At 49.8% G+C, this 26,245-nt stretch overlaps 2 protein-coding genes across 3 annotated transcripts in view; one reads left to right on the top strand and one right to left on the bottom strand.

The window, feature by feature from the left end:
- The window catches only part of STAB1 (stabilin 1), a 63,714-nt gene extending 46,502 nt beyond the window's left edge, over positions 1–17,212 (top strand). For both annotated transcript variants that reach the window (XM_072649947.1, XM_072649946.1), the window contains exons 44-69: positions 280–354; positions 693–812; positions 1,407–1,454; positions 1,975–2,052; positions 2,220–2,366; positions 2,896–3,036; positions 3,589–3,648; positions 4,254–4,430; positions 4,631–4,717; positions 5,300–5,446; positions 6,370–6,435; positions 6,584–6,764; positions 7,735–7,884; positions 8,461–8,565; positions 10,906–11,013; positions 11,540–11,733; positions 12,065–12,209; positions 12,304–12,437; positions 12,661–12,826; positions 12,944–13,053; positions 13,267–13,386; positions 13,594–13,740; positions 14,843–14,950; positions 15,530–15,670; positions 15,892–16,005; positions 16,274–17,212. In XM_072649947.1, the coding sequence (XP_072506048.1) occupies positions 280–354; positions 693–812; positions 1,407–1,454; positions 1,975–2,052; positions 2,220–2,366; positions 2,896–3,036; positions 3,589–3,648; positions 4,254–4,430; positions 4,631–4,717; positions 5,300–5,446; positions 6,370–6,435; positions 6,584–6,764; positions 7,735–7,884; positions 8,461–8,565; positions 10,906–11,013; positions 11,540–11,733; positions 12,065–12,209; positions 12,304–12,437; positions 12,661–12,826; positions 12,944–13,053; positions 13,267–13,386; positions 13,594–13,740; positions 14,843–14,950; positions 15,530–15,670; positions 15,892–16,005; positions 16,274–16,330 (3,126 nt within the window). In that variant the 3' untranslated portion in view covers positions 16,331–17,212. The remainder of the gene's footprint in view (positions 1–279; positions 355–692; positions 813–1,406; positions 1,455–1,974; positions 2,053–2,219; positions 2,367–2,895; positions 3,037–3,588; positions 3,649–4,253; positions 4,431–4,630; positions 4,718–5,299; positions 5,447–6,369; positions 6,436–6,583; positions 6,765–7,734; positions 7,885–8,460; positions 8,566–10,905; positions 11,014–11,539; positions 11,734–12,064; positions 12,210–12,303; positions 12,438–12,660; positions 12,827–12,943; positions 13,054–13,266; positions 13,387–13,593; positions 13,741–14,842; positions 14,951–15,529; positions 15,671–15,891; positions 16,006–16,273) is intronic.
- NT5DC2 (5'-nucleotidase domain containing 2) overlaps positions 16,779–26,245 on the bottom strand; it is a 26,604-nt gene continuing 17,137 nt past the window's right edge. The window contains exons 11-14 of the mRNA XM_072650007.1: positions 19,453–19,539; positions 19,035–19,175; positions 18,527–18,591; positions 16,779–17,750 (exon numbers count right to left, since the gene is read on the bottom strand). Coding sequence (XP_072506108.1) covers positions 17,489–17,750; positions 18,527–18,591; positions 19,035–19,175; positions 19,453–19,539 — 555 coding nt within the window. The 3' untranslated portion in view covers positions 16,779–17,488. The remainder of the gene's footprint in view (positions 17,751–18,526; positions 18,592–19,034; positions 19,176–19,452; positions 19,540–26,245) is intronic.

Here is a 26,245-nt window from a genome sequence, read left to right as displayed (position 1 = left end):
GCTTGAGATATCCAACAGTGTGGGGAATTGGGACCACCCAGACTCTGCCTCTTCAAGTCCCCTAGATCTCCATCTTCCCTCTGGATCTTGGGATTGGGGCTAGAAAAAAAATCTACTTTCCTTAGGTCAGAATCTCCTTGGGAGGAGGAAGGGTATTTCCCTCTCAGAATAGGGGCTCCCGGAGGGCAGGGTCAGTGTGTTTCCCTCAAACATGGACCCTTGACTCAAATGGACAGATAGTTAACACTATGTTGGTGGTGGGGGGGGGGGGGGGTTTAGGTGGCCTGTAACTGTGGACCGGGTTACACTGGAGATGGAATCCAGAGCTGTGATCCCATCAACCTCTGCACAAAGGTGTGTCATCATAATACTCCAGCTTTACTCTGGAGAACTTTCCATTCTATAGAAAGGGAGGCTGAGGTTGGGAGAGGGACAGAGTAGAGCCTAGATGGTCTACTCCTCACATGCATCTGGGGGATTTCCAGACTATCTGAAGGGAGGGGCATGAGGGTGTCCCTTCTCCAGGACTCTGGTATCCAGTAGCCCAGACACTGTTTGGGGCAAACCAGGGGTTTGATGGGAGATGGGGGCACTGTCCCTTTGATAGTCTCATACCTTGGCTCCAGTTTCCCTAAAGGTGTTCTCATTGACCCATCTGCCTTCCCTGGCCAATCCTCTCTGTTCTCCTCCAGAACAATGGAGGCTGCAGCCGCTATGCTTCATGTAACAACACAGGGCCTGGACAGAGGACCTGTACTTGTGGTGTCACGACCGTCGGCGATGGCTTCACCTGCCGGACCAGGATAAGCCTGGTGAGGCACCTTCTGGCAGGTCCCTGAGTCCCTGATAGAGCCTGGATGATCTCTACCTGGGACCAAGTCTAGGGATCTCTAATCCAAACTGAGCTCCAGGATCCCTTGCCTTGTGCCAAGACCCTGTTCCACTCTAGGAACAGTTTCCTTTCCTGAAGAGCCTGCCCCTTATACCAGTACTGCTTTTCTCCATCCCTCACATTATACCTAGGTGAGACAGCAAGATACAGTAGATATAGGGACTTGAAATCAGGAGGACCTAGATTCTAATCCTGCCTCAGACCCTTAACTAACTGGAAAGTCACCTCATTTCTTGGGGTCTCAGTTTCCTCATTTGTAAAATGAGAGCATTGGACTGACCTCCTGATCGAAGTCTTTGAGCCTATGCTGCCATCATCCCACATTCTACCAGCCTGAGTCCCACATCTTTCCTCATAAATTGACAGCCCTGAGCATAGGACAGACCTTGGGCTGGGAACACAGGCAGAGACCTAAGCCCTTGTGTGTTTGGGGTGTGGAAGTGAAAGACCCCTACAGTATGAGCCAAAGTCAACTGTGTGCTCCCCTCCCTCATGCCCCTCACTGCCTCCCCAGGAGCTCCTCCGAGACAAGGATGCGGCCTTTTTCAGCCACTACTTTATGGTAAGCAGTGGTTAGGGCTTTTCCCCCCTGATGAGGTCACCAAGGATGGTTGGGCCTAGCCCATCTTCTCTCCCTGCCAGGGTCTCAGGGCTCAGCAGGTTCCATAACACTTCCCATAGCTAGGACCATGTCTCCCCCTCAGATTCTTTAAAGGCCAAAGTTCTTTCTCTCCTACCTCTGTTCCCCTCTCCACTGGAGGCTTCCTGAGGACAGGATCTTTTCCTTGGACCAAGGACTCCCCAAGTTCAGGGTTGTGACAGCTGTTGAGTCCTTGAGCTTTAATAGGAAGAACCCTGGGCTGAGAGTGAGGAGACTTGGGTTCTAGTTCCTCTCTGCCCCTGACTCTGCCCTTCCCCTCTCTGGATGACCCTTTCCCCATTTGCAAAATAAGAGTGCACTGTGCATGCATTTACATGGTGCTTTCTGTTCCCTCTGGGTTCTGGATCCCAAACTGGGCCAACGGTATAAAACTCATAGTTCCCACTTTCCATGACCCCCCATGGTCTTACATTTCTCACAGGAATATCAGGAATTAAAGGGAGATGGGCCCTTCACAGTCTTTGTCCCTAAAGAAGATTTAATGAAGAACTTCACCAGGGTAACTCTAGGAGGAGACCCTCCTGAGCAGGGCTAAGCTGAGCTGGGGAGGGTGAGGCACAAGCCTGGGTAAGGCTTCGGGAATAAGTGAAAAAATCCAGGTGGAGGAGATGGTTGGACATCTGTCTCAAGGATGGGCTGGACCTAATCTTCCTTCTCTACCCCCAGAAAGAGCTGGCCACATTTAGCATCCATCGGCAGCTCCTGTTCCGATACCACACGGTGGGGTGTAGACGCCTGCTGACCCAGGACCTTCTGGAGGCAGGATACGTGACCACCCTATCTGGCCACAAGCTCCATTTCACCCAGCATGAGGTGAGGGGGCCTATGGGAGGAGAGCCTGGGATGAGAGGGATGCCTCTGGAGGATAGAGGGAAAGATTGGCAGTGAAGCCTTAGGCTAGAAGTCAAGAACACTAGATTCTAGGCCTGGCTCAGCCATCAGCTGGTTATGTGATCTTAAATGAATTTTCTTTGGAGACCTTGTCTTCCCCATCAGTGCAATAAAGGGGTTGTTCTAGAATCAAGGGTTTGCTTGGGGCCCATGAGATTGTGTTTTCAAAAATATATATATCTATTTTTTGTAATCTTATATGTTCTATTTTATGCATTTAAAGATGTGATTCTGGGAAGGGGCCCATGGGCTTTACCAGACTATCCAAGGGGTCCATGTCATAAAAAAATTAATACCTTCTGGCACAGATGATATTTAAGGTTCTTTCTGGCTTTGACACCTTATATCCTTTACATGAAATCAAGTCTCTGAGGATAGACAGGGTTTGCAGAGTGCCCTGGGTAGGAGGTAGGGGAGTCCCAAACTACCATGTCTCTCTTGCCCCCTACAGGGAAACATCTATATCAATGAGTATGCCCAAGTGGTGACTGAAGACCAGATCGGGGTGAATGGTGTTCTACATTTCATCGACAAACTGTTGCTACCCCCAGAGGTTGTTCACTGGACCAATACCTCATCACTACCTCCCAAGGTATGATGGGATACCTGGGGAGAGTGGACAAGGGAGCTAGAGGCAATGGTGGGGGAGGGTCCTAAGTAAAGCCCAGACTTGGAGGCAGGAGGCCTAGCTTCAGCTCTTCCATCTTCTACTCATGAACCAATGATTTTCTTCCCATCTTGGCCTCTTTCCTCCTCCGGAAAAAAAAATGAATGTTGCTTCGGTCATACTGAGACATAGGAAAGATCTTAGCTGCACCCAGGGCCATCTGCAGTCATCCTGAGCTCTATCTGGCCCCTGGAGCCAGATGGCTGTGGAGGAGACAGTGAGGCTGGTGACTTCGCACAGCCCTGCTTCACATACATCCAATTCACTAACATGAAATGGCATCACCTCCCTGATGTCGCAATCTCTGAGAATGAAGCACAAACAAAACTCGTAGCCTCCAGCCTGCCTCCCTATGGTGTCTGCTGTGGGAAAAGTACTTTGTAGCTTGCAGAGGTCTACAGAAATGAAAGCACTTCTTGTTTTACTTGTTTTTGTGCCTTCTTCTCTCACGGCTTTGGGGACTCTGTTCATTTCCAGCAAAATATCACAGAAGCAGCTGAGAGCTGGGGCTACACGATCTTTAGCAAGCTTCTGACGGTAATTGTCTGTGTGAGCTCACATCTGTCTGTCCATTCTGAACCAGGTGTTTGCATGTGTGTACAGACAATCCATCATGTATCAGTGTGCATGTCTAGGAATATCCATGGACACAGGTACCTGCGTGTGTACATGCACATGTAGGTCTCTCTGTGTCTCAGTCTATCAAGCCTTGATTAAGCATTTAATTTCTGTCGGGCACTGTGCTCAACTCTTGAGGCATGAGACAGTCCCTCCCCTGAAGCACTGTACATTCTAACAGGACGTGTGTGTGTGTGTGTGTGTGTGTGTGTTCAGTTGTTTGAACTAGATGTGCTTATGGGAGGTTGAGGGGTCTGAGTCTGAGCCAAGAAAGTTTGCCTTCCTGGGCCCCCAAAATACCGTGCTTCCAACCTTCTCCCACTCCCAGCTGAGGCTGCCCAACTCATCCCCCTCTGATCGTCATGTTCCAGAAGTAGGGAGGGTCCTGCGCCTCCTTGGGTCATCTCCCTATTGCTCAGAACTCCCTCCTTATATCTGTTCTTGGCAGCTGGGTTTAGTGGGTATCTGGGTCTGAGGTTGTAGCCTTCTCCTTCCCATTATGACTAGGATTAGGCCTTTTTCAGACAGCCAAGGTGCTTCCAATGTTTCATGATAAGTCTCACCAGCCCTTCACTGTCCTGTGGCCCACGGATGAAGCCTTGAGAGCCCTCTCGCCTGAGCGTCAGGCATGGCTCTACCATGAGGACCATCGGGAGAAGTTGGCAGCCATCTTGAGGGGCCACATAATCCGCAATGTCAAGGTGAGAATGGGTAGGACTGAAGGCTACTTCCTTTCTTCCTAAACCTTACTCTTGGAGATCCCATAGAATTTGTCTCTAAAATGGCATCCTTAGGGATCTGTCTGTGCCGTGGGCTGGAATGCCTAGGACCATCTCCCTTCAGGTTCCTAGCCTTCATCCCTTGTGACTTTTGCTGAATTTTCCCCTCTGTCCTCCCTCAGGCTCTGGCCTCTGACATACCCCACCTTGGTGAACTCCGAACAATGCATGGCTCTCCCATCTCCTTCTCCTGTAGCAAGACCCTGCCAGTAAGTCAAGAAGCTAGAATGGAATGAAGACAGAAGCTACCCAGCATGCCCCAGAAACCACAGGGTCCCCTGTCTCCAGCAGTATCCCTTAGACCTGCCTGCCTCCCCTGCAACGATGGCACAAGGAGAGGCTGAAACAAAAGGAAAGGGCAAAGGGCAACCAAAGGGAAAGACCAGACCTGTCCTCAGGGAGTTCTTAGTCTGGAGGAGGTGGGATTGCTCCCTAGGAATTAGAGAGGAGTGTGCTGGAGAAGATGCACAGAAAGTTTGGAGGGAGGGATCCCTGAAGGCTGAGGGAGGACAAAGAAGGCTTCCTAGTGGAGGTGGAATGAATCTATCGTCTTGAAGCAGATATCACCAATATAATTTCTTTAGAGGAATTATTATGATCTTTTGAATAGCGTGGAAACATAGTCCATCATTCAAAAAGCCCCCCACCAAACTCTTAGGAACACTTAGGGAGTTGTGGGCATAAGGATTTGCCAAAGGACCTTGGAAGATGGGCAGGATTTGGATATGGAGGGGAGAAAACATCAGTTGGGCAAAGTGGGCACATTTCCATCCCATCTTTCTCTGCTCCAGGGTGACCTCTTGGTTGGCGAGGGGGAAGCTCGGATTGTACAGCGACACATGGAGTTCCTGGGGGGCATTGCCTATGGCATCAACCAGCTCCTGGAGCCAGCAGGATTGGGGTCCCGCTGTGACCACTACATCAAGGAACAGTTGTCGGTCAGAAGAGCCAGGAACTGATCGGGGGTGGGAGACAGGGATCAGGGAGGGTGTGATATTTATGGTGAATTGGGAGAGGACCTGCTGGAGGGATCCCCACTAGTGTATAGAGGGATCCCAGATTTAGAGCTAGGAGGGATCTTTGAGGTCAACTAGTCATCTTATAGATGTGGTCAAAGAAGGAACTTCCTTAAAGTCACATAGGTAATAAGTAGGTGGGCTAGGATTCAAATCCAAATTACCTGATTTTATTATCCCCAACCTAAGTGTGTGTGAGAACAGTAAGATGGGATAGGTTTGTGTCAGGAAGGAGTTCTTTGAGACTTGCAGGAAACAGAGAAGAAGCAAAGGTGACTTCTATCAGGGTCAGAAATGGGGTGGTGGGGAAGATGGCTTCTGGCCATCCCCTTTCCTTGTAAAGGGCCTCTTCACCTGAAGCTAGAACCTGAAGGAGTGTCCAGACATGAGCAGTGATAGGGGGAGGTGAAGGAGGCTGGGGCAGGCTGAGGGTGGTAGCCCAGGCTCACTCAAATCAGCAGGAGCAGAAGAGGGGATGGGGGAAGGGTGCCACTGAGCTGAGGTCTTTGAGTTATGGGGACTTCAGCTATGTCCCTCACAGATTCCTTCTCAAGGGAGAGTATAGTGGAAAGAGCCCCAAATTTGTATCCTGAAGGCCTGCATTCAGATTCTGGTTCTACTGCTTGTTATCTTTGTGACCCAACATCTCTGAGCCTCAGTTTCCCTCTTTGTTAAATGAAGGAGTCAGGCTAGATGATCCCTAAGGTCCCTCTAAACTCTAATAATCCCACAAATACACAAGGGGACCTGAAGGGTTGGGGGAAGGTTGGTGTGTAGGGTGGAGGTGGAGAACAGGAAGCTGGGCAGGGGTCACTGAGAGGATTGTGCCTATGTCTCTTCTTCAGACGTTCAGACAGTACTGTGGTTCATGCGTCTTACTGCCCCCTTGCCCTGCAGGATACAAGGATGAGGTGAAGAAAGAGGTGGACGTGGTGGGGGGAGGGGACTGGTCAATGTCTGGGACGTGTGGAGTGATGGATTGGTGAGTCTTGAGATCAGACCCAGTCCCTCTACTACACTGCCCCTCTGGTGGCTGACTCTTTCCTGGCTGATTTCTAGGGCGAGATCGAGTTCTGCTTGAGGGAGAGCCCTTTGAGGAGACCTTTCTTTCTGAGATACACCCCCTACGATCCGTTTTTATTCTCCCGCAAATCTCAGAAACCTGGCTGCCGCCGACGTTGCTTTACAGTCACCTGGAAACCAGCTTGTTGCCAGGGACATTATGGCATCGACTGCCAAGGTCAGAGACCACCACCCCACCCTTCTTGATTTTCCTCTATCCTGACATCCTCAACTCCTCAAGCTCAGACCTTCCCTAGACTCCTTCCCAAACCCTAAGTCAGTGCCTAGCGAGAGACAGACAGACAGAGATAGTGTGTTTGTTTGTAATGGGGGGCACTGGACATGGAGAGGAGAAAGCATCTCAGAACGGGGAGACACTGGGGTCAGGGTGGAGACTTCCCAGAAAAGGTGCCAGGGAGAGAGGAATGCCCCGGGTTCTCCCATGCTCTCCTGAGAACCTGCCTTTTGCAGCCTCTGTCCCTCCGCCATGTTCTTTTCCCAGGCCTGTGAAGTCTGGGTTCCAGGCTGGCCTTGGTGTGTTTCTTGAAACTATCCAAGGCCAAGGGTAAAGGCCGGATGATTCAGGGTTAGGGTTAGGCACAATCTAGTGGGAATCCTGTGTCCCATCCAGAACTGTCTTCCTCCTCCTGCTCTTTGAGTGTGAGGCTCACTGGTCTTGAAGTCTCCCCACATCCACATCCACATCTACATCCACTAAGTTTCTGCCTTGCTTTATTTTTTGGAAGAACATTCCCACCCTAAAGCTGGTGGTGAGAGTGATAAGATCCCTGGCTTTGCAGCTGAGGTATCAGGATTAAAAGCCTAGTTCTTCGGTCATTAGCTGGGTACAACTCCTCTCTTCAAACTCCTTCACAACTGTAAAATGGTCTCTAAGGTCCACCATCATCATCATCGTAGTTAACATTTCTATAGAACCTGCTATGTGCCAGGCACTGTGTAAAGGGCTTTACAAATATCATCTCATTTTATCCTCACAACAATTTTGGGAGGTAGGATCCCATTTTGCAGATGAGGAAACTGAGGTAAATAGCAGTGAAGTGACTTGCCCAGGGCCCCACCCTCTTGGGAATACTGGGAGGGACTGCAGGGACCCTGGGGTTCTAGGGCTGACATCTTTTTGCTTGCAGTGTGCCCAGGGGGGCCAGAAAACCCATGTAGTGGCAATGGAGTGTGCAGTGAAGGAATGACAGGGACAGGGGCCTGTAAGTGTAACAAGGGCTTCAATGGGACGGCCTGTGAGCTCTGTGCTGCAGGGGCATTTGGCCCTCGCTGTCAAGGTGAGCTACCTCCCCAACTTATATCCTCCTTTCACTCAATTCCCAAGAGTTTGCTGTTTGCAAGAACAAACCCCCAAATCTGAAACAGTCTTAGAAATAAATTTGTTAGGTCATTTGTTTGAGAAGAGTGAGCTGGAAAGAAGGTATGGCTCCTTTTGTCCAGGCTCTGGAAGGTTTACATTATGAAAGATTTAGACAAGGGTGCTTCCACATGAACTGCCAGAGAGGGAAGCTTGAAAGCAAGGTAGATTGAGAAGGGTATCAGTAAATATAAACATTCGATAAAATTTGGGCAAAGTCAAAACACAAGGGGAGCCCCAAACAAGACCAGAGTGAGTGGACCCAAAGCATAAATGTTCTGGATAGATCCAGGACCTGAGGGAACCCAAAATTCCTTGTGGCCATCTCTGGCATGCCTGAAGAGTTACTGAGGTCAGAACAACATTCTGGGTTCAAACAATCTCTAGTCACATAAAGTTAGATTTAAACAGTACAATAAGTAAGGTTTTCTGACGATATTATATTTCCCCAAGTCTACCCCCCCTTCCCTGACTCTCCCTTCCTCCATTTCCCCAGCTTGTCAATGCACAGACCATGGCCAATGTGATGATGGCATCTCAGGTTCTGGCTTTTGCTTCTGCAATGAAGGTTGGAGTGGACAGCGCTGTGAGACAAAGCTGGGTGAGTGTCCCTGTGCATGTGTGTGTCCATGTGCTTACAAGCTCTTGTTCCTTATGGAGGTACAGTGGATAGAGTCCTGGGCCTGGAGACAGGAGGGCCTGAGGCCAAATCCAGCCTTAGACACTAGAGTCATGTTCCTGGGGAAGTCCCTTAACCTTGGTTTGCCTCAGCTGCCTTAACTGTAAAATGGTTCTAGTAATAGTCCCTATCCCCCAGGGTTGTTGTGGGCCTCAGATGCTTAGCGTGGTGCCTAGCACATAGCAGGCAAACGCTGATTTCCTTCCTACCCTGTGGACATATACACCAGCATGTGTCTACATGTCTCTGAGAACACTTGCACACATCTACAAGTTCTTAATTGCATGTGTGCATGCTTTCAGACTCTTTGCATGTTTCCACGCAAGTAATCATGCCTGAAACTCAGAAACCTACTTTCTGTCTTCCCCCAGGAATGCTATGATGCCCTTCCCCCAAACTTCCTGGTGAATTATGGGGATTGGGGAACAGATTAGGGGAAGGAGAGCTCAGGCCCTTAGTGGCTCCTTCAGACTAGAGCCAAGATCCTAGGGGTATTCTGCCCTAGGCAGTGGTCACAGTTCCTTGATACTGTTTCCCAAAACCCTGCATTCATTCATTCAATAGACATTTATTAAATTCTGAGTTTAGCAAGATCTTGCCTTTGGTGCAGGGTCTACAAAGATAAATAGAACATAGATATTACTCTCAGGGAATTTGAACTTTGACAGAGAAGGGAAATAGGGAAAGGGAGAGTGGGAGACATACAAAGCCATATTAAAAATCCCCAATTAAACACCAAAACAGAAATCCTGGAAATCTAAGGAGAGATTAACAAAATTGAAAGTAAAAACATTGAATTTGCATAGGAGTTATTTTTATGAAAATTAAACTATAAAATAGAAAAACTATTGGTTCATTTGATTAAGAAGAAAACTAAATTACCAGGATCAAAAAATGAAAAGGATTAACGTACCATCAGTGAAGATAAAATTAAAGCAATTATTAGGAGCTACTTTGCCTAATTATGTGCCAATAAAACTGGCAATCAAAACAAAATGGATGAATATTTACAAAAATATAAATTGCCTAAATTAATGGAAGAAGAAATAGAATATTTAGTAACCCCATCTTAGGAAAAGTAATTGAACAAGCCATAAATGAACTCCTTAAGAAAAAAATCCCCAGGACCAGATGAATTTACAAGCAAATTCTACCAAACATTTAAAGAACAATTAATTCCAATACTACATAAATGATTTGAAATATAATTTCAAATATAAATGATTGGAGAAAAATAGGTAAAGGAGTTCAACTAAATTCCTTCTATGATACAAATAGGGTTCTGATACCTTAAACCAGGGAGAGCAAAAACAGGGACAGAACATTTTAGACCAATTTCCCAACATTAATACAAAAAATTTTAAATAAAATACTAGCAAGGAGATTACAATAATATATCCTAAAGATCATGAACTGTAACCAGGTGGGATTTATACCAGGAATACAGGCTCAACATTAGGAAAACCAGTAGCATAACTGACCATATCAAGAACAAAAACAAAAAAAGTCACGATTATCTCAATAGATGCAGAAAAAGCTTTTGGCAAAATGCAGCGCCCATTCCTATTAAAAACACTAGAAAGCACAGGAATAAATGGGGCCTTTCTTAAAACGACAAGAAGCATCGAAAACTAAGAGCAAGTATTCTTTGTAATGGGGATAAATGTGAAGTCCAAAGGACTGAGACAGGCAAAGTCTGTCCAGTTTGGCTTCCTCTGTTGCTGAATCTTCACGCATCTCTGGCCTGGCTTTGGACTCCTTTTCTCACCTCAACAAACTTCAAACTAACCCTCTTCCTGCCACTGCTACCATATCTAGGTGTCCTGGTTCCAGGTCCCATTCCCTCTATCCTTTCCCTCTTCCCCTCTGCTGATGCACCTCCAGGCCCTGTTACTATAATAAATACAATACGTTTGGGGTTTATTCACAAGGGAAAAGGGTTCTACAGCTATCAATCCAGAGCTGCCCTGGCGAGAATAAGATTCTCCCCACTCCAGAGTAGCAGTGCCTGCAGGTGCCTGGGCTGGCCCAGTGATTCCCCAGAGACCAGAGGATTCAATCTAGTGATCATTCCATTCCCAAAGCTTCTGCATTAGACATTCCCTTCTAGGAGGGTCCAGATCAGGAGTCTTGGGGGCAGAGGCCATGGTGAAGGTACAGGGAAAGTGACTGAAACTGTCTGGGCAGTGGAAGCAAGGAGGGATCTGGTAAACAGAGATCTAGGTCACTGACGCTACCTCTGATTGGGGTGGGGGGAGGCAGATGTTCAACCCGTCTGCTCCCCACCTTGCGATCTCCATGCTGTATGCCGAGAGGACAACATCTGTGAATGCAACCTGGACTATGAGGGGGATGGCCACAAATGCACAGGTAGGTGAGACCCTTCCCCAGTTTGACCCTGGGAGTTGGGGAGGGGTCATGGAAATTCACCCCTGGTTTGCATCAGGAGCTCCCAGGCTTGGAGACAAAGAGGAGGAACAGATCAATGTCCTTCCCATAGGGAGGTCATAGTTTGGGCAATACAGAGGAAGGGTCAGCCTAGGCCCTGCTCTTGGGAAACTCACATTACGATTGAGGGAAGTTTCATACCCTGGGACCAGCACATGACTAAATTATACATTCATAGGCTGTCCCAAAAGTCGTAATGCACTTTTAAGCTCTTAAAATTGAACTAGAACTTTTGGGACACCCTCTATCACTAAGTGCTCATTTTTTTTTTCAGGCTAAAAGTGCTACAGGTTTTCAATATAGGCTAAAGTAGTCAGGGAAGGCTTCCTGGAGGGGGTGGTCCCAGGCTTCCCTGAGCAGAGAAGCATCCTGGGCCAGTGGTAGATGGAGGTGTGGTTAGGATGGTGCTGTGTTTATTTACCCTGGGATGGGCCCCTGCCTTTTTCAGTGATTGACCACTGCCAGAATGGACACGGAGGCTGCAGCCAACATGCCAACTGTAGCCAGCAGGGGGTAGTTGTGACCTGTACTTGCCACCCTGACTATGAAGGTGATGGAGTGTTCTGTCAGGCCCGGGACCGCTGTGCAGATGGCCAGAATGGAGGCTGTAGTGAGCATGCTGAATGCATTAGTACTGGCCCAGTGAGTGGTCCTTGGTTCTGAAGCTGCTCCCCAGCCCTAGCCTCACTCCCCTTCTGTAGCCCCTGTCCTAAGTCCAGCCTCCTGTCCCAGCCTTAGTCTTTCCCCTGAGCTGTTGAGAGAAAGGGGAGAGAAGGCCTGAGGATGGATTCCAATCCTCAGAAGTTGCTTCTGCCCCATCTCCCTAGACGGTTCTCATCCTTCGTTCATTCCCTCCCTTGGCGCAGGCTTCAGTCCTGCGCTGGCCTCTCTGTTGCTCTGGTCTTTTGGAAGCAGAGAGGCAGTAAGAGTTCTGGGGACTGATGGGGTATTAAGGCCATTGCTGTACCCACAGAATACCCGCCGCTGTGAGTGCCGAGCTGGCTATGTGGGGAACGGCCTGCAGTGCCTGGTGGAGGCTGTGCCCCCTGAGGACCGATGCCTGGAGACTCCTGGGCCCTGCCATCCAGAGGCCATCTGCACTGACCTGCACTTCCAAGGTCACAGCTTCCTCTCCTACCCCCCACCTCCTCATGTCTTACTTGTGTTCCCCTTCCTGTTCCAGTGGTCTGACCTGTGGCCTTCTGTCTATAGAGAAACGGGCTGGAGTATTCCACCTGCAGTCTCGAGAGGGCAAGTACAGACTGACCTTCAAGGAGGCAGAGGAGCAGTGCGCAGCCCAGGGTGCTGTCTTAGCTTCCTTGGACCAGCTTTCAGCAGCTCAGCAGGTGAAGGGGCAAGGGGCAAGGCCTAGGGTATATATACAGGGGCAGTGGCTATGATGAGCCTGGTGGAAAAATCTTGGGAGTGGGCCTTGGGGGCCAGGATAATCCTTTAAGAAGGTGAGCTGTCCTTGGATGCCAAGTGGGGCTGTGGTCTGAAGGAGGCTGGACCATATATGGGCTTAGCCCACAATAGCTTCTTTCCTTCCTCACTTACCAAATTCTCCAGCTCGGTTTCCACCTTTGCTTGATGGGCTGGCTATCAAATGGCACAGCTGCCTATCCCAGTGTCTACCCTAGTGCCAACTGTGACAGCAATCACGTGGGCATCGTTATCCATGGAGCCCAGAGCAACTCCAATGAGCGCTGGGATGCCTACTGCTACCGTGTGCATGGTGAGGGGTCACAGGCTCCCTTCCAGCCTCTGTGCCTGGTTCCAGGGATGGGTGGGAGCTGCAGGGGGCACTTGCAGGATTTGTTTTCAGGGTTTGACTCTCCCATCCCCCATCCAGATGTGATGTGCCAGTGCCGGCATGGCTTTGTGGGTGACGGGAACACAGTCTGTAACGGAAAGCTGCTGGATGTACTGGCTGCCAATGCCAACTTCTCCACCTTCTATGGGGTTTGTGGGATGGGAAGATGGTGAACCAAGTGGGGTTGGGGGTGGAGGCTTGCTGGTTCTGGGTTGAGATGACTGAAAAAGGGTGTTGCTTTCCTCCCTAGAGATCTTTGAGATCCAGATGGGCTACCTCAGCCAAGGAGGGGAGGCAGGGAGATGGGTGATTTTTCCTAGCAGGCCCCATCTGCTTATCTCTTTCTGTTCCTCTTCCCCTAGTTACTGCTAGATTATGCCAACACCACACAGCACGGCCTAGAGTTCCTTGGCTTCCTATCTGATGAACTGACCTTCAAGACGCTCTTCGTCCCCATCAACTCTGGGTTTGAGGACAATGTAGTGAGTAGGGTCTGCCTTCCTTCCCCCCAGCACCAGGGTTGTGTCCCCTTCGTGGGGAGTAGAGAAGAGGGATCCATGCCCTAGATGCTCTGACATTTCTGAGGTAGAAGGCTGGGTATAATGGTTATAGATGGCGTCGTTGGGGCGGGGAGAGACAGCCATAAAGCATGCCATTGGGGAGAAGAGTGATGATGGTTCTGCCCCCAGACTCTGAGCTGGAAGGACTTGGAGCTCCATGCTTCTAATGTCACCTTTCTGAGCCTGAACCTCAGCCAGAGCACCATCCTTCCAGCCCACTCAGGCCATCAGCTTTTCATCAGCAATTCCTCTGCTGGAAACAGTACTATATTCAAGGTAAGGCCCTGGAGACAATCAAATGGCCTCCCTCTTTCTCCCTGGGGCCCCTCTGCCTCCATTTGTAAGACCTGGCCTTTACTTCCTGGTCTACAATAGACCACAGGGACTGTCTTAGTAGGGAAGAATGTGTGCCCTAAGGAGCAGGAAGTGATTAGCCAAGCCCTTCCACCTGAGGATGAAAAGATCCATGGACCTCTAGGGCAGTCGAGTCTGTGGACTCCGGGATAAGACCTCCAGTCTTAATTTAGCTTTAGATTGAAAAAGGATTTTACTCTCACTTAAAGAAATAAGGTTAAAACAAACAGAGGATACAGTCATTGCCTTACAGACCTTTGGACTCTCACCCCAAGTCCAGGGTTCCCCACCTAGGGTTTGTGTGCCGCCCGCCCACAGCCTTGGGGGGAGAAGAAGATGACTGAGAAGGCTGAGAGTATTTGGTATAGAACTATTTTATCCTTTTGAAATTAATCTGCTTATTTTCTTATACAACTTACATACTGTGCTTTAGAATCTATTTCCTTTCATGCTCAGTCGTAGCCAGGGAAAGGCTTATTATAAAGCTGGAGGTACGGGGGACCAAAAAAGGTTAGACACCCCTCCCCTAAGCTATCCCTCAGCAGCCACAGTCTGTGGATAAATTGCTGGTGTCTGGCCTGACCTCCCTACAGGACCCTCCCCTATCGCTTCAGGAGCCTCTTCCCAGGGGACCCACCTCCCATCAGTGCCCACTTATTTCTGCTTCTTTTACCAACTTCCAGGGATTGGGCAACATCAGGCCCTTTGCTTAACAAGGTTCTGCCCATTTCCCCCCAACTTCCCTGGCCAGCTACAGTCCATCGACCACGCCAGAACAAAACCACCCTGCAGGCTTACAGCAGCCACGGGAGACACATGCCAACCTCCCATCCCCCAGTCACGAAAGAACTATCTCTTTTAGCTCAGACACATGACTCAGTCCTAGTGGACTGGCCTTGCTACTGTTGGGTTTGTTATTCATTTGTGGCAGAGGGAATGGCTGTTAGTCCAGAGTCAGGTCTGGCCAACAGTTAAATTGGGCCGATAAAGAATGCTATAAGGAGTTTCCCCTTTTCTCATTCAGGAGGGCCCCGATGTGGTGAGAGTCAGTGCTATTGTAGAATGGGACATCATCACCTTCAATGGCATTATCCACGCCATCGAGAGCCCCCTCACTGTGCCGCCAGAGCCGGTGAGTGCCCCCTTGGAAGAGCAAAGGACGGGGGTGGAGTAGAGTCTTGGAGTCAGTGAGTGCTACAGGAAGGACCCTGATAAAGGAGCTCAAGGCTAGTGAAAGGCCTTGAGTCCACAGCATATAAGGACTGGTTGATGGAAGTGGGGCTAGCCTGGGGGCTTGGGGCAGGGGTTAGGTTGGGGAGAGAGTAGGTATGAGAGCTGTCTTCTAGTGTTTGAAGGACTTTCAGATGCAAGAGAGATCAGACATATTCTCATCTGTCCTGGATGGAAGAATCAGAAGCAATGGCTGGAGGAAAATTTAGGTTTAATTTAAGGAAAAACTCCCCACTAGTTAGTGGGGTTGGACTGCCTTGGGAGGTGGGGTTTTCCATGGTAAGTTTTTGAGAAGATGCTAGATGGCCATGGTTGGACTAGATGTCTGCTGAGGTCCCTCCTAGGTCTAAAATTCTGTGATTCCTCTTCCTGGATCAAGCAGCCTGGAAGGGACGTACAGGGTGGGTGCCTAGGCAGGTGGGCTGAGACAGCAGCACCACACTGAGTATTCATACCAATGGCAGCTCTACTTTATTTGCAGGAGGCTCCGTTGGCAAGGACCTCCGTTTCTGTAGCTGTTGGCACATCCACTGCATTGGGGGCAGGGCTGGTTTTGGGATTGATGGCCCTATATTTCCACTACAAAGTCAAGGGCCAAGGATTCCAGTTCCACTATTTCAAGGTAGATGGGAAGGGAATGGGTTGGGGGAGAATTGTCAAGGTAGAAAGACCCCCCCAACCGTGCTCCCCCTTCAAGCCTTCTTCACCTCTCCTTCCCTCCTTCTTCACCCTGTCCTGCTTTTAGCTTCTATCCCCTTTTCCTACAGGGTATTCCCACACCCTTTATTTGCTCCCCCTTTCACTCTGACCTGCCACCGGCTCCCAGCCTCCCTCTACTTCTAGGCTGAAGATGATGAAGATGACTTCTCACCCTGGCAAGAAGGACCTAGTCCACCCCTGATCTCTGTACCCAACCCCACTTTTGATGGCCATGACACCTTCTATGAACCCTTTGATGTGAGTAGTAGCAGCAACTGGCCTGAGGAAGGCAGGGAGGGCAGGAAGGGGGGTAGTGCTGCTGCTCCCATAGCCCCCCAGACACTGAGGGAATGTGAATTGCCAAGCCTCCCTTAGGCGTATTCTCAAGGACTGTCTGCCTGCGTCCTCTTTGACTTCATTCTGGACTTGCTCAGACAGTGAGAGATGGCACCCTGGATTTGGGGCCACCGGCCTCATGGCCAAGGCGTCCCTTAGAAAACCTGACCTGCTCCAATTTTCTTCCTAGGACTCATTAATTGAGAAGGAGTTCCCAGATACCCACAGAATCCTTGAAGAGGAGTAACTGGGGCCTGGGCCTCTCAATCAGGCTCTTCCCTATACCCAGCTCTGCCTCCCCACCACCACCCTATCCCCCATAGATGTTTACATGGGCCTCAGTGAGCCCAACAGAAGAGGGGTGTAGCACCCTTATTTGCACAGCCTCTTCCTGCAGAGGCCAAGCCTGTAGGAGACATGTAGTCTACTGGGCTACAGCTGGTCCAGACATCCCAGTTTTGCTCCCTATCTCTCTCACACTCCATCACCTCCTTAGATCTTAAGGTCCAGCTCTGACCCAAACTTTCCTCAGGAGATTTCTTTCTGGACACTGCCCTGGATGGGGAGGCCTGGGGTGGAGGGGATGGGGGGCTCCCTACTCTCAGCTCCCTCCTTGGCTAGAGGCCCTGGACCTCGGTCAGCCATAAGGGGCAAGCACTAAGTAGCTGTCCCTGGAGCTCTCAGTCAGCAACATGTACAACAGTATTTGACGTTTATTTGTCTTCTATGAGGACTCTTGGCTACACAGAATGGATGCTCCCCCTGCTCTATGCCCCCCATCCCCTTGGCTCCCAGCAGCTCTGGCAACACCTCTAGTAGATGAAGGGAAGCAGCAGCCTCCAAAGGCTGGCTTGGGCTCACCTCCCCCTAGCCCTTGAGACATGGGTGGTGGTTCTTTCCTCTCCTGTATTTGGGAACCAACCAGAGTGCAACTCCGGCCTGTCCTGGAGAAAGTATCAATGTGCTACACCTCCTCCCTCCGGACAGAGAGGGGCACTGACCTGGGTCTTAGGGACCTCAACCCTCCTAGATTCAGCTCACAGTGCCTGTTGTACCTCACATGGGGTGGGGTGGGGTGCCTCTGATCACTCATGTCACTCAAAAAATAAAAGTTCTTGTGTGCAGTCCATTTTCTGTCCTGTTCTTCCCAGGGAGATTTCACCCTAGGGGAGAGTGACTTTCCAAAGTGTTCTCAATTCTCTGGCATGTGCCCTCTGAGTGGGTCCCTTTCCCCCAGTCAGGGCAGAAGTAGCCCCTAGGCTTGGCTGGGAAATGCACAGAATGCCTCCAGCTGGGGCAGTGGGTGGGTGCCTGCACCCTGTGAGTGGGGAAGAGGCTGGTCCCATCGTGCCAGAGCTGGGCGTGCAGGGTGGGGTGGGAGGGGGCTGGCTGTCTTCGGGGAGCCTCAGCGAATGTGCACCATCTCCTCCAGGAAGGGGGTCTTCATGCAGCCCGTGCACAGCTGGTCCATCCAGAGCGGGGCCTCATGCTGCAGTGGGGTGCGCCGGGGGTAGAAGGTGAAGTTGACACTGTAGTTGAGCAGGCAGCTCAGGGAGGCCATGTACAGGTCCGAGAAGCGCACGAGCCTCCGCGAGAAGTACGTGGGGTTATGGAAAGTGCGGAAGATGCTTCCGAACCGGGGGTTGAAGAGGTTCTTGGTGATGGACCTGGGAGAGTGCCCGGCATGGTCAGGAGCCTGCAGCCCAGCTCCCCAGCCCAGGCCTCCTCCCCTACCTCAGCCTCCCCACGAGCCTCCCTGGCCTTGCCCACCTGCCTCACCCAAGGCTTCCTGATCTGCCGCTGGCCCAGCCACAGACTGGATGTTTTCACTTGAAGATTTCTCTCTGAGCCCCAGTTTCTCCATCATCACAATGAGAGAAGTTGGTTTAGCATCAGGGGTTTTTAACCTGGCGTCCGTATACTTGGTGTTTGTTTTTCATTCGAATAACTATTTCAGTAGAATTGATTTCCTTTTTAAATACTATGTATTACACACATTTAAATACTTTATTCTGAAAAGGGGAATCATCTAGCCCAGGAATGGAGACCCTACAACCTGGAGGCCACTTGTGGTCCCCTAGGTCCTCAAGGGTGGCCTTTGGATTGGATTCGGACCAAACTGAAGGGCTGCACTTGAGGACCTGCACATGTGACCTCCGGGCCATAGGTTCCTCCTATAGCCTATGAAATGGATCTATGACACAAAAAAGTTAAAACCCCCTGGACTCCATGAAGTCCAACGATTCGGATTGTCTGAGTGGCCGGCTCCAAGCCACCTCCCTCGGGAAGCTGTACTGATCAGTTCTTTCTGACTCTCAGACAGCATCCTCTTTCAACCTGCCATTCTCAGGCCCTCTCCCTCTGGAATGTCACTGCTTAATGACCAGGGGAGGGGGGAAGATGAGGCTGAACTCGATATGACTGCCACCGGCTGATCGCTCACCTGATCTCTTGGCGCTCTTTCATCCAGGCTGCTAGCACCTGCCTTGACTCCTCATCTCTGTAGGTCTAGGAAAGAATGTTTGTAGGGGTGAGGACAAAGTGCCTGGTCTGGGCACGGCCCATGGTGGATGCTAAGACAGGGCTCAAAAGAGGCCTGGTCCTGGAGGTCGTCTCTTCAGGTCTGTCGTCCACATTGGGACAGGGCTTGGTGTTTTCATCAAGTATTTGCTCAGTACCAGCCTAGTCTGAGCTAGGTCCTAGCAGATAACAGAACCCATATCCTTTGTGGCTTACAGGGGGTAGGGAAAGTGAGATAGAAAAGGATAAACAGGAATTCAGGAGAGGCTAGGACATCCAATGAATCTGCTTAGGCACAGCCCTGAGACAAGACCATCCTGCTGGATGGGTGGGGATTCTCAGGAAGCAGTAGAGTGTATTGGGAAGAATGAAAGGTTTGGAGTCAGGTTTTTGACCCCATAGGCCCTCTCCCCCCATGCCTATGCTGGCACCTGCATCCTCTCCAGGAGCCCCGTGAGGGCCTGTTGCCAGGTCAGCGAGTGCATGTACTGCTCCGTATTGATGATGGTGATCTCTCTCTCCAGTTCAGGAATGATGGCGCCTGTCCTCCAGCCATGGCGCAGCATAAGGTCCTGGGTGGCGATGGCAGAAGAAAGGGAGAGAGGGAGGCAAAATGGAGGTGTTATGGCCAGGAGAACACTCAGGAGGCCAGGCCAGGCCATGGGCTCTGGTCCCTTCTGCTCCCTTGCCCCACAGGTCCTTACCCACATTATCTGCAGGACTGGAGCTAGTGAAATGGTTGATATCTGCCTACCCAGCAGCCATTTGAGTCCACCGTAAGTGCTAAGCAGAGGGACAACTTGGGGTGGGGGAAACATGAGGGGATGAAGGCGAAAGGGGTTTACTCACTGCAAGGTCACTATAGAGGTGGTCCCCAAAATACAGCACTCGGGACCCCCGCCACCCTGTCAGATGTAGGAAGTCAAACAAATTTCCCTGAAAGCAAAACAAAGCTCAGAGTTAATAGTGCAACAGTGTGGGGACAACCCTGGGACCCCCTGCCAAGCCCCTCAATCCCCACCTCCATCCCCAGGCTCTCCTGAGAGAGTGTTCTTTCCTGGGCTTCAGCTCCTTTCAGATCCTGTGATCCTGGGTGCCTGGTGGCTTTTAAGGTCTAGAACTTGCTGTTCCCAAGCAGTAGCCTTTGCCCTGAGCTCTGTCACCTCAGGCTTCATGAAAAGACTGATAATTCCCAGTCCCTGAGGTCCCAAACCCCAGGGAGCCAAACTGTCCTTTTCCAAGCTCCCCTCCAGACCTCATCAGTCCTGGGAGCAGGTCAGCAGCTGATCTAAGAATGAAATGGCATTTCTTCTCTCCAACAGGTTAGCAGAAGCCCCCATCCCCTATCCTGGGACCCCGAGAAGCCACCTCCTCACCAGGAAGCCACAGGGGGTAGAAAGATGCCTTGTAACTAACACTCAGGGAAAATCTTCCTTAGCACCTTCTGATGTCTTGGGGAGGAACTGAGAATTGCCTGATGTTTCTTAGTGCCATGAATCTTAACTTCTTTCCCACAAGCTTCCCATCAGCTCAGAGAAGGCTGATGAGCCACAGAAAAGCTCCCCAGTGCAGGCTCTCCCTTCCTATTCAATTTCTGTCCCAGAATAAGCTACAGTCAAGCTCGTGGGAAACAGGCAAGCCCTGGCTTCACACAAGCCAGCCTCTGGGCCAAATGCTACATTCCAAAGAGTCGGCCCAGGCGTGGGCAGGACATGGGGTGGTGAGTGGCCCAGCTTCTCCCAAGCAGCCCCTCCACAATCCCTGGCCCCAGGGAGAGCCACAGAGCTGGCTAGAGGCCACCCACAACACCCAGAACGCTTGTCGGCTTGCATGGGATGTGGGAGGGGGCTGAGGCAGACATGGGCAGCCAGACCCACTATGTGCTACAGGCATCATCTCCATTCCGTTCTTCCTTCTGGGATCGCTAAGCAGAGAGAATAAATGCAGAGAGCCTGTCTCTTCTCTCTCAGTGAGTCCCAGCCATTTTACTTCTCAAGGCAAAGAAAGCTGGCTCAAAGTTTTCCCACACCAGCTTTCCCATGGCAAATCCAGCCCTGACCCTGACAAAGACCACGCAACCAGGCAGGCCACTTCTCAGAGAGCTTATAGTTGAGGAGGGGGACAAGCACTAGGTCACCATGTACATGCTAGTACATGAGTACCTTGCAGAAGCATAAAACCAAGCATTTAGTGTGAGATTCGAAGAGGGAAGATTGTGGCTTGCAAGGGGAGAGTAAGGGAGGGCTTCATGGAGAAGGAAATATTCCAGGTGGACTTTGAGGATTAGGGAGGGAGGGAAAGAAGGCATTCAAGGACTAGGGATGAAGGGGTAAAGCCCAGTGCCTACTACGTACCAGGCAGGTACTGTGCTAAGGAGATGAGCATTAGAGGGTGTCCTGTCCCCAAAGTCTTGGTGCCATTTTAAGCTCTCAGGGCTCAGATATGTACAGAGACTTCTGAGACACCATGGATTAGGTGAAAATGGAAAGGTCTGGCCATGCCAGGCCTCACGGGGAGGTCTGAATTGAACTTGGTGGACCATAGGGAGCCACTGAAGATTTCTGAACTCATTTAGATGGAAGAGAGTTCATTTTAGTGGTGACATTTGGGATGGATTGTGGTGGGGCAGGGCAGAGGAGGGGGGTGTGGAGTGGAGATGGAGAGATGGGGCTGCAAGACCGTTATTTAAGACTTTATTTCAGGCAGATGGTAATGAGGGCTTATACTAGAAAGGTACAAGTACAGATGGAAGGGAAGGAGATGGGTGTGCCAGATATTTCAGAGACAGAATCAAAATGGGCTTAATGTGGAAGGGGAAGGAGGAGATGTCGGAGATCACCCCAAGGACAGTCCACCAGAAGTCTGGGTAAAGATGACGATTTAACCAGAAAGACAGAAAGACGGGAATGAGGAGGGAAGTTAAGCTCAGTTTTCATATGCTGATTTACAGGTAGAGGTGTCCGGGAGGCAGCTGGAAGTGCCAACCCGGACCTTGAAAGGGGCCAGAGCTGGAAATAAAGATTGGGGGAGGGCGGTGGAATCTGCAGAGAGCAACACAGCAGCAGAGTTGATGATAAGGAAGAAATTGTAATGATAGGAGACGGGAGGCCGAAGACCAGAAGTTTAGGGAATTCCAGTGCCCCTTAAAGGATCCGTGTTGGAAAGAAGACAATCCAGGGGCAAAGACAGAGAAGTAAGAGAAGACCTTTAGGGAGTGAGTTTATCACTGAAGACAAGGGAAGGGAAGGCATCAGGTAGAAGACAATGGGCGGTGTCAAGTGCTGCAAGGAGGTAAAGATGAAAGGGGAAAAGAGTGATTTTCAGGTTGATGGTGATCTTGGAGTAAGCGCCAGAGGAGGGATCAGATAAAAAGTGAGACTGCAAATGGCTAAAAAGAGAAGGGGTGGGGAGAAATAATGATAGTAATAACAGTGATGGAGGGTTTGCAAAGCACTTTATACGTTATTTCATTGGACCCTCACATAGCTCTGTGAGCTAAGTAGTCTTATTATACAGAGGAGGACATGGAGACTGAGAGAACTTGTGACTTGCCCAAGTTCACACAGCTAGTAAGTATCTGAAGATTCGAACTAGGGTCTTCCAGTCTCCCAGTACAGAATCCTATCTCCCAGGTCATCTTGTGACTTAAAAGTATTGGGCACAGTTAATTTGTTTTCCCCAAGAAATTTGACCGCGAAGGAGAAGAGATACGAAGGTCGAGGAAGAGCTTTTTTTTTTTTTAGAATCAGAAAGACTTAAATACGTTTCTGGGGAGGAAGGAAGGAGACTGTAGAGGGAAAGATTGGGAATGTGCCATGGAGAGGGGTGAACTGCTGGGAGGCAGGAGGGAATAATAAAAATAGCTAAATGTGGATAGAGCAGCAGCCCTGGAGTCAGGAGGACCTGATCCAGTCTCAGACACTTAACTAGCTGTATGATCCTGGGCAAGTCACTTAATCCCAATTGCCTTCTCCCCTCCCCCCCAAAACCACCACCAAAGAACAGTCACATCAATGGCACAGGGAGGACTCTGCTTGGTGAGGAACTGGGATCCCTTTTCTATGACGACAAGAAAAGAGAGAAGGTCTAGCAGAGCTGAGGGGTTTTAAGGAAAGTGAGGAATTGTAGGGGCTTCTTCAGTGATGTATAGGTGATCTGCTGGAGGGTGTGGGGTCAGGATGCTCCATGGGAGTGTGTGGGGGGATGAATGGCTAAGAGGAGCGTGGAGCTATGCATGTGCCACACAAACGTGGAGGCTGAAATCGGCTTTTCATCATCCTGACCACTCCCCCCACAAACGCAGAAGCTCTCTTCTTCTAATTGTCGTATTTGCTTCTCTGTGCCCATATTCCTCTCCCCCTTTCCCAATGCAATCTAAAGTCCCTGAGGGCAAGGCCTGCTGCATTTCCCTGTAGCTAGGAGGAGGGTCTTTCTTGCACACAGTAGGCACTTCATAAATGCTGAATTGAATTGCAACTCTTCCAGAGACATTGAGCATCTTGGGAGTAGGGATGGGGCAGGCTTAGGAATAGGAACGAGGTGTGTGATTTCACTGATATAGGGAACAGCTGGGTAAAGAATCATCCCCTACCCATGCAGATCATCACTTTCTCTGCAACTTAGGGTCTCAGAGAAGTTTCTAGGCCAGTGGGAGCTTACAGTCAGCAATTGACCTTGAACTCTGCTCTTTCTGGTTTTGAGGCTAACTCCAGAGAGATATTGGATAATGGGGGTTACTGAGGGATGATGAGATAGTGGGAGGTTGGGGGCAAGAGTGTGGAGGAAAGGATCCTAAGAGAGGAGCTAATGAAATGTGAAAACTTAGAGAACTTGGGGTCCAGCCTGGGTCGAGAGGCCCATGAAGTCAATATAAGAGAGATGAACTAGCTGAGAGAACAATGTGTCAAGGGATTCACTCCTGATAAAGGCAGAGTGGGAGTTGGAGTCGGAGGGTGGAAGATCAGGCAGTTGAGAGACAGCGAAGCTGCTCAGTGTTATCAGGCTGGTGTCAAGGTTCTCATCCTTCTTCCCAATATTGTGACCAGTCTGCTCCCTCAGCCTCTGTTTTGGAGAAAGCAAACTTATCTCTCTCTCATGCAAGTCAAAATGAACCTCACTTCTCTGAGGAGCTCACGTCTCCTTCAGGCTTCCCAAGCAAGGTAAGGAAAAGCACAATCCGACTGTCTGCAGTCATTACTTCCCTATAAAATGGCATGCCCAAAGAGGTGGCTGGGCCAAGGGTATGACCAGTGTAGCCACAGCTGTGGGTTACGGCAATCAATCAACCAACACGCATTGATGACATGCACTGGGCTCCCAAAGACGAATGTCAAACCCTGCCTGTGTAGCAACAAGTACACATAAAGGCATATACAGAATGTGGAGAGAGAGAACGTTGGTCACTGGGGGAACTGGGAACGGATTTGGGCAGAAGGTGGCACCGAGTAGTAAAGGAAAACTAGGTGTTCCAAGAGGTACAGGTAAGGAAGGTATGTATTACAAGCCTTGAGGACAGCTCGTACAAAGGCAGGAGATGGGCGGGGCAGGAGGCTGGTATGGCTTGGTTGTAGAGTGGGAAAAGAAGAGGAATATTCAAAGACTGGGAAGGTGAGAAGAGGTCTGGTTGGGCAGACCTTTAAATGTGAGACTGAGGAGTTTATCTGAGAGGTCACAGAGAACCACTAGTGTTTATTGGATGGGGGCAAGGAGTGCTCCCCAAATCACTTTGGTGGCGTAATTGAGCATTAACTGCACTGGGAAGAGACTTGAGGAAGGCAGATCAAATCAGGAAGCTATAAGTCCAGGCAAGGAGTATCATCACTGATATGGACCTGAATGAGCATAACAGCTGTGTGAGGGGAGGTGGGGAGAGGGAGAGGACTCTGTGTGTGTGTGTTCATCCTTTGTTGTCTAGGAAGACCATGCCAGCAGAGACACGATGACATGACTTGCACTTGACTTTGTTCTGAGTGAGGGAGGGCTGTGCAGGTCACCAGCCTCACTTCTCCTCCAGAGACATCTGAATCCAGAGACCTGATATTCCTCAGGATGACTGGAGATGACCCAGGATGAGGCAATTGGGGTTAAGTGACTTGCCCAAGGTCACACAACTAGTGAGTGTCAACAGATTGGATGTGCAGGTTGAGTGAGAGTGAGGAGACAGGGATGATAGTGAGGATGTGAGTCTGGGTATCTGGAGGGTCAGCTGGGCTCCATGTAGAAATAGGAAGTTTGGAAGAGGGGTCATATTTGGTCTTGCAATACAAATTGATCTGGAGCATTCCTTGCCATTAGACTCTCCTGGCATAAAGGGAAGTTGAAGAAATAGTGGAAGCCTTAGAGACAATAGCAGACATTTTCATGGTAAAGTGCTGCAAATAGTAGGTACATGTGGATGTAATTTCATATTCATTTTTTTTTATCTGCACCTAGTCTTTCATCGATATAGAGAACTTGTAGGCATGGAAATTTCTCCTTCTGTTGATGTCCACTGTCAAATTGTCTGTAATTTATAGCCTAAGGCACTGAGAAACTAATTAATTTTCTTGCCCATGACTCCACAGTTAGTATCTATCAGAGGCAAGACTTGAACCCAGGTCTTCCCGCCTCCAGGGCCAGCCTTCTCTCCACTACACCATGTAGTTCACCTTCCACTTAAGTTAAAATCACAGTAAGGAAAATATTACTAGCACTAAAATGTTCTAACTGAATCCCAACACACATTGTACAAAAGACCAGGATTCCTTGGAATACAATTTCGGAGAAAATAGTCCAAGGAACTGGAGCAGGGACAAAGTCTAAGGCCCAGGACTTTTACAGTAAAGAAAGGGTTCTGTTCGATTGAAAGAACTGTCAGCACAGCTCAGACTACAGGTCTGTCTTGAACCCAGAACGTTTCCCTAGGACCTGTGAAATTGCTGCTGAGGCCTGTCCTCTGTGGCTCAGATGAATTGTATCTAAAGAGTTTTATAAACTTTCTAACACCACACACATGGACACTTTCATTGCCTTTTCCAACAGCTTTTCCGAAGACTGACATCTTCCCAGGGCATACTTAAGGGCCAGAGTCTCAGGCAGAACCAGAGGCCCCATCTAGAGCCTTCTCACCCCTGCCATGGGAAGGTCTTTTGTAGCCTACCAGAGATTCTTCCTTCATCTCAGGGCAGGGGAAGCCTAGAGGATCCAGGTGCCTCATTTCCCGTGAGGGGAGGTCTACGATGTTCTGATCTCCAGGGGTAACATGTCAGGCTCAGGCACTAACTCAGTAGCCCCTTCCTTTTAATACCCTACCTCCCTCAGATTGGAAGACTAGAGACTGGAGGCCCTTCAGATTGTTGGAAGCTTGGCTTGAGGACTGGGATTTCTGAATTCCTGACCTAGGCTAACCTTGTTAATCCCCTTTGTTTAGAACCACTCAGGTCTAGGTAAACCCATTATGAAACCTCAATCCACCCTGGGGTTCATTACTAATACTTCTGTTTGCCAACTCTCCTTCCTTCCCTGGAAGCAAACTGACTCTAAGGAAGGGGAGTTAACTATCCTATTTATTTTCCAGGGTTACGTTCTGGGTATAGACAGCCTGTTAACACTGAAGTCAGATCCTGGACCTCCTGGTTAGAGGCTGGGTCCGTGTGGCTGATAG

Source organism: Notamacropus eugenii, chromosome 1 (assembly GCF_028372415.1).
Source record: "Notamacropus eugenii isolate mMacEug1 chromosome 1, mMacEug1.pri_v2, whole genome shotgun sequence".
Taxonomy (NCBI): Eukaryota; Metazoa; Chordata; class Mammalia; order Diprotodontia; family Macropodidae; genus Notamacropus; species Notamacropus eugenii.
This window is presented reverse-complemented; position numbering and strand designations above follow the sequence as displayed.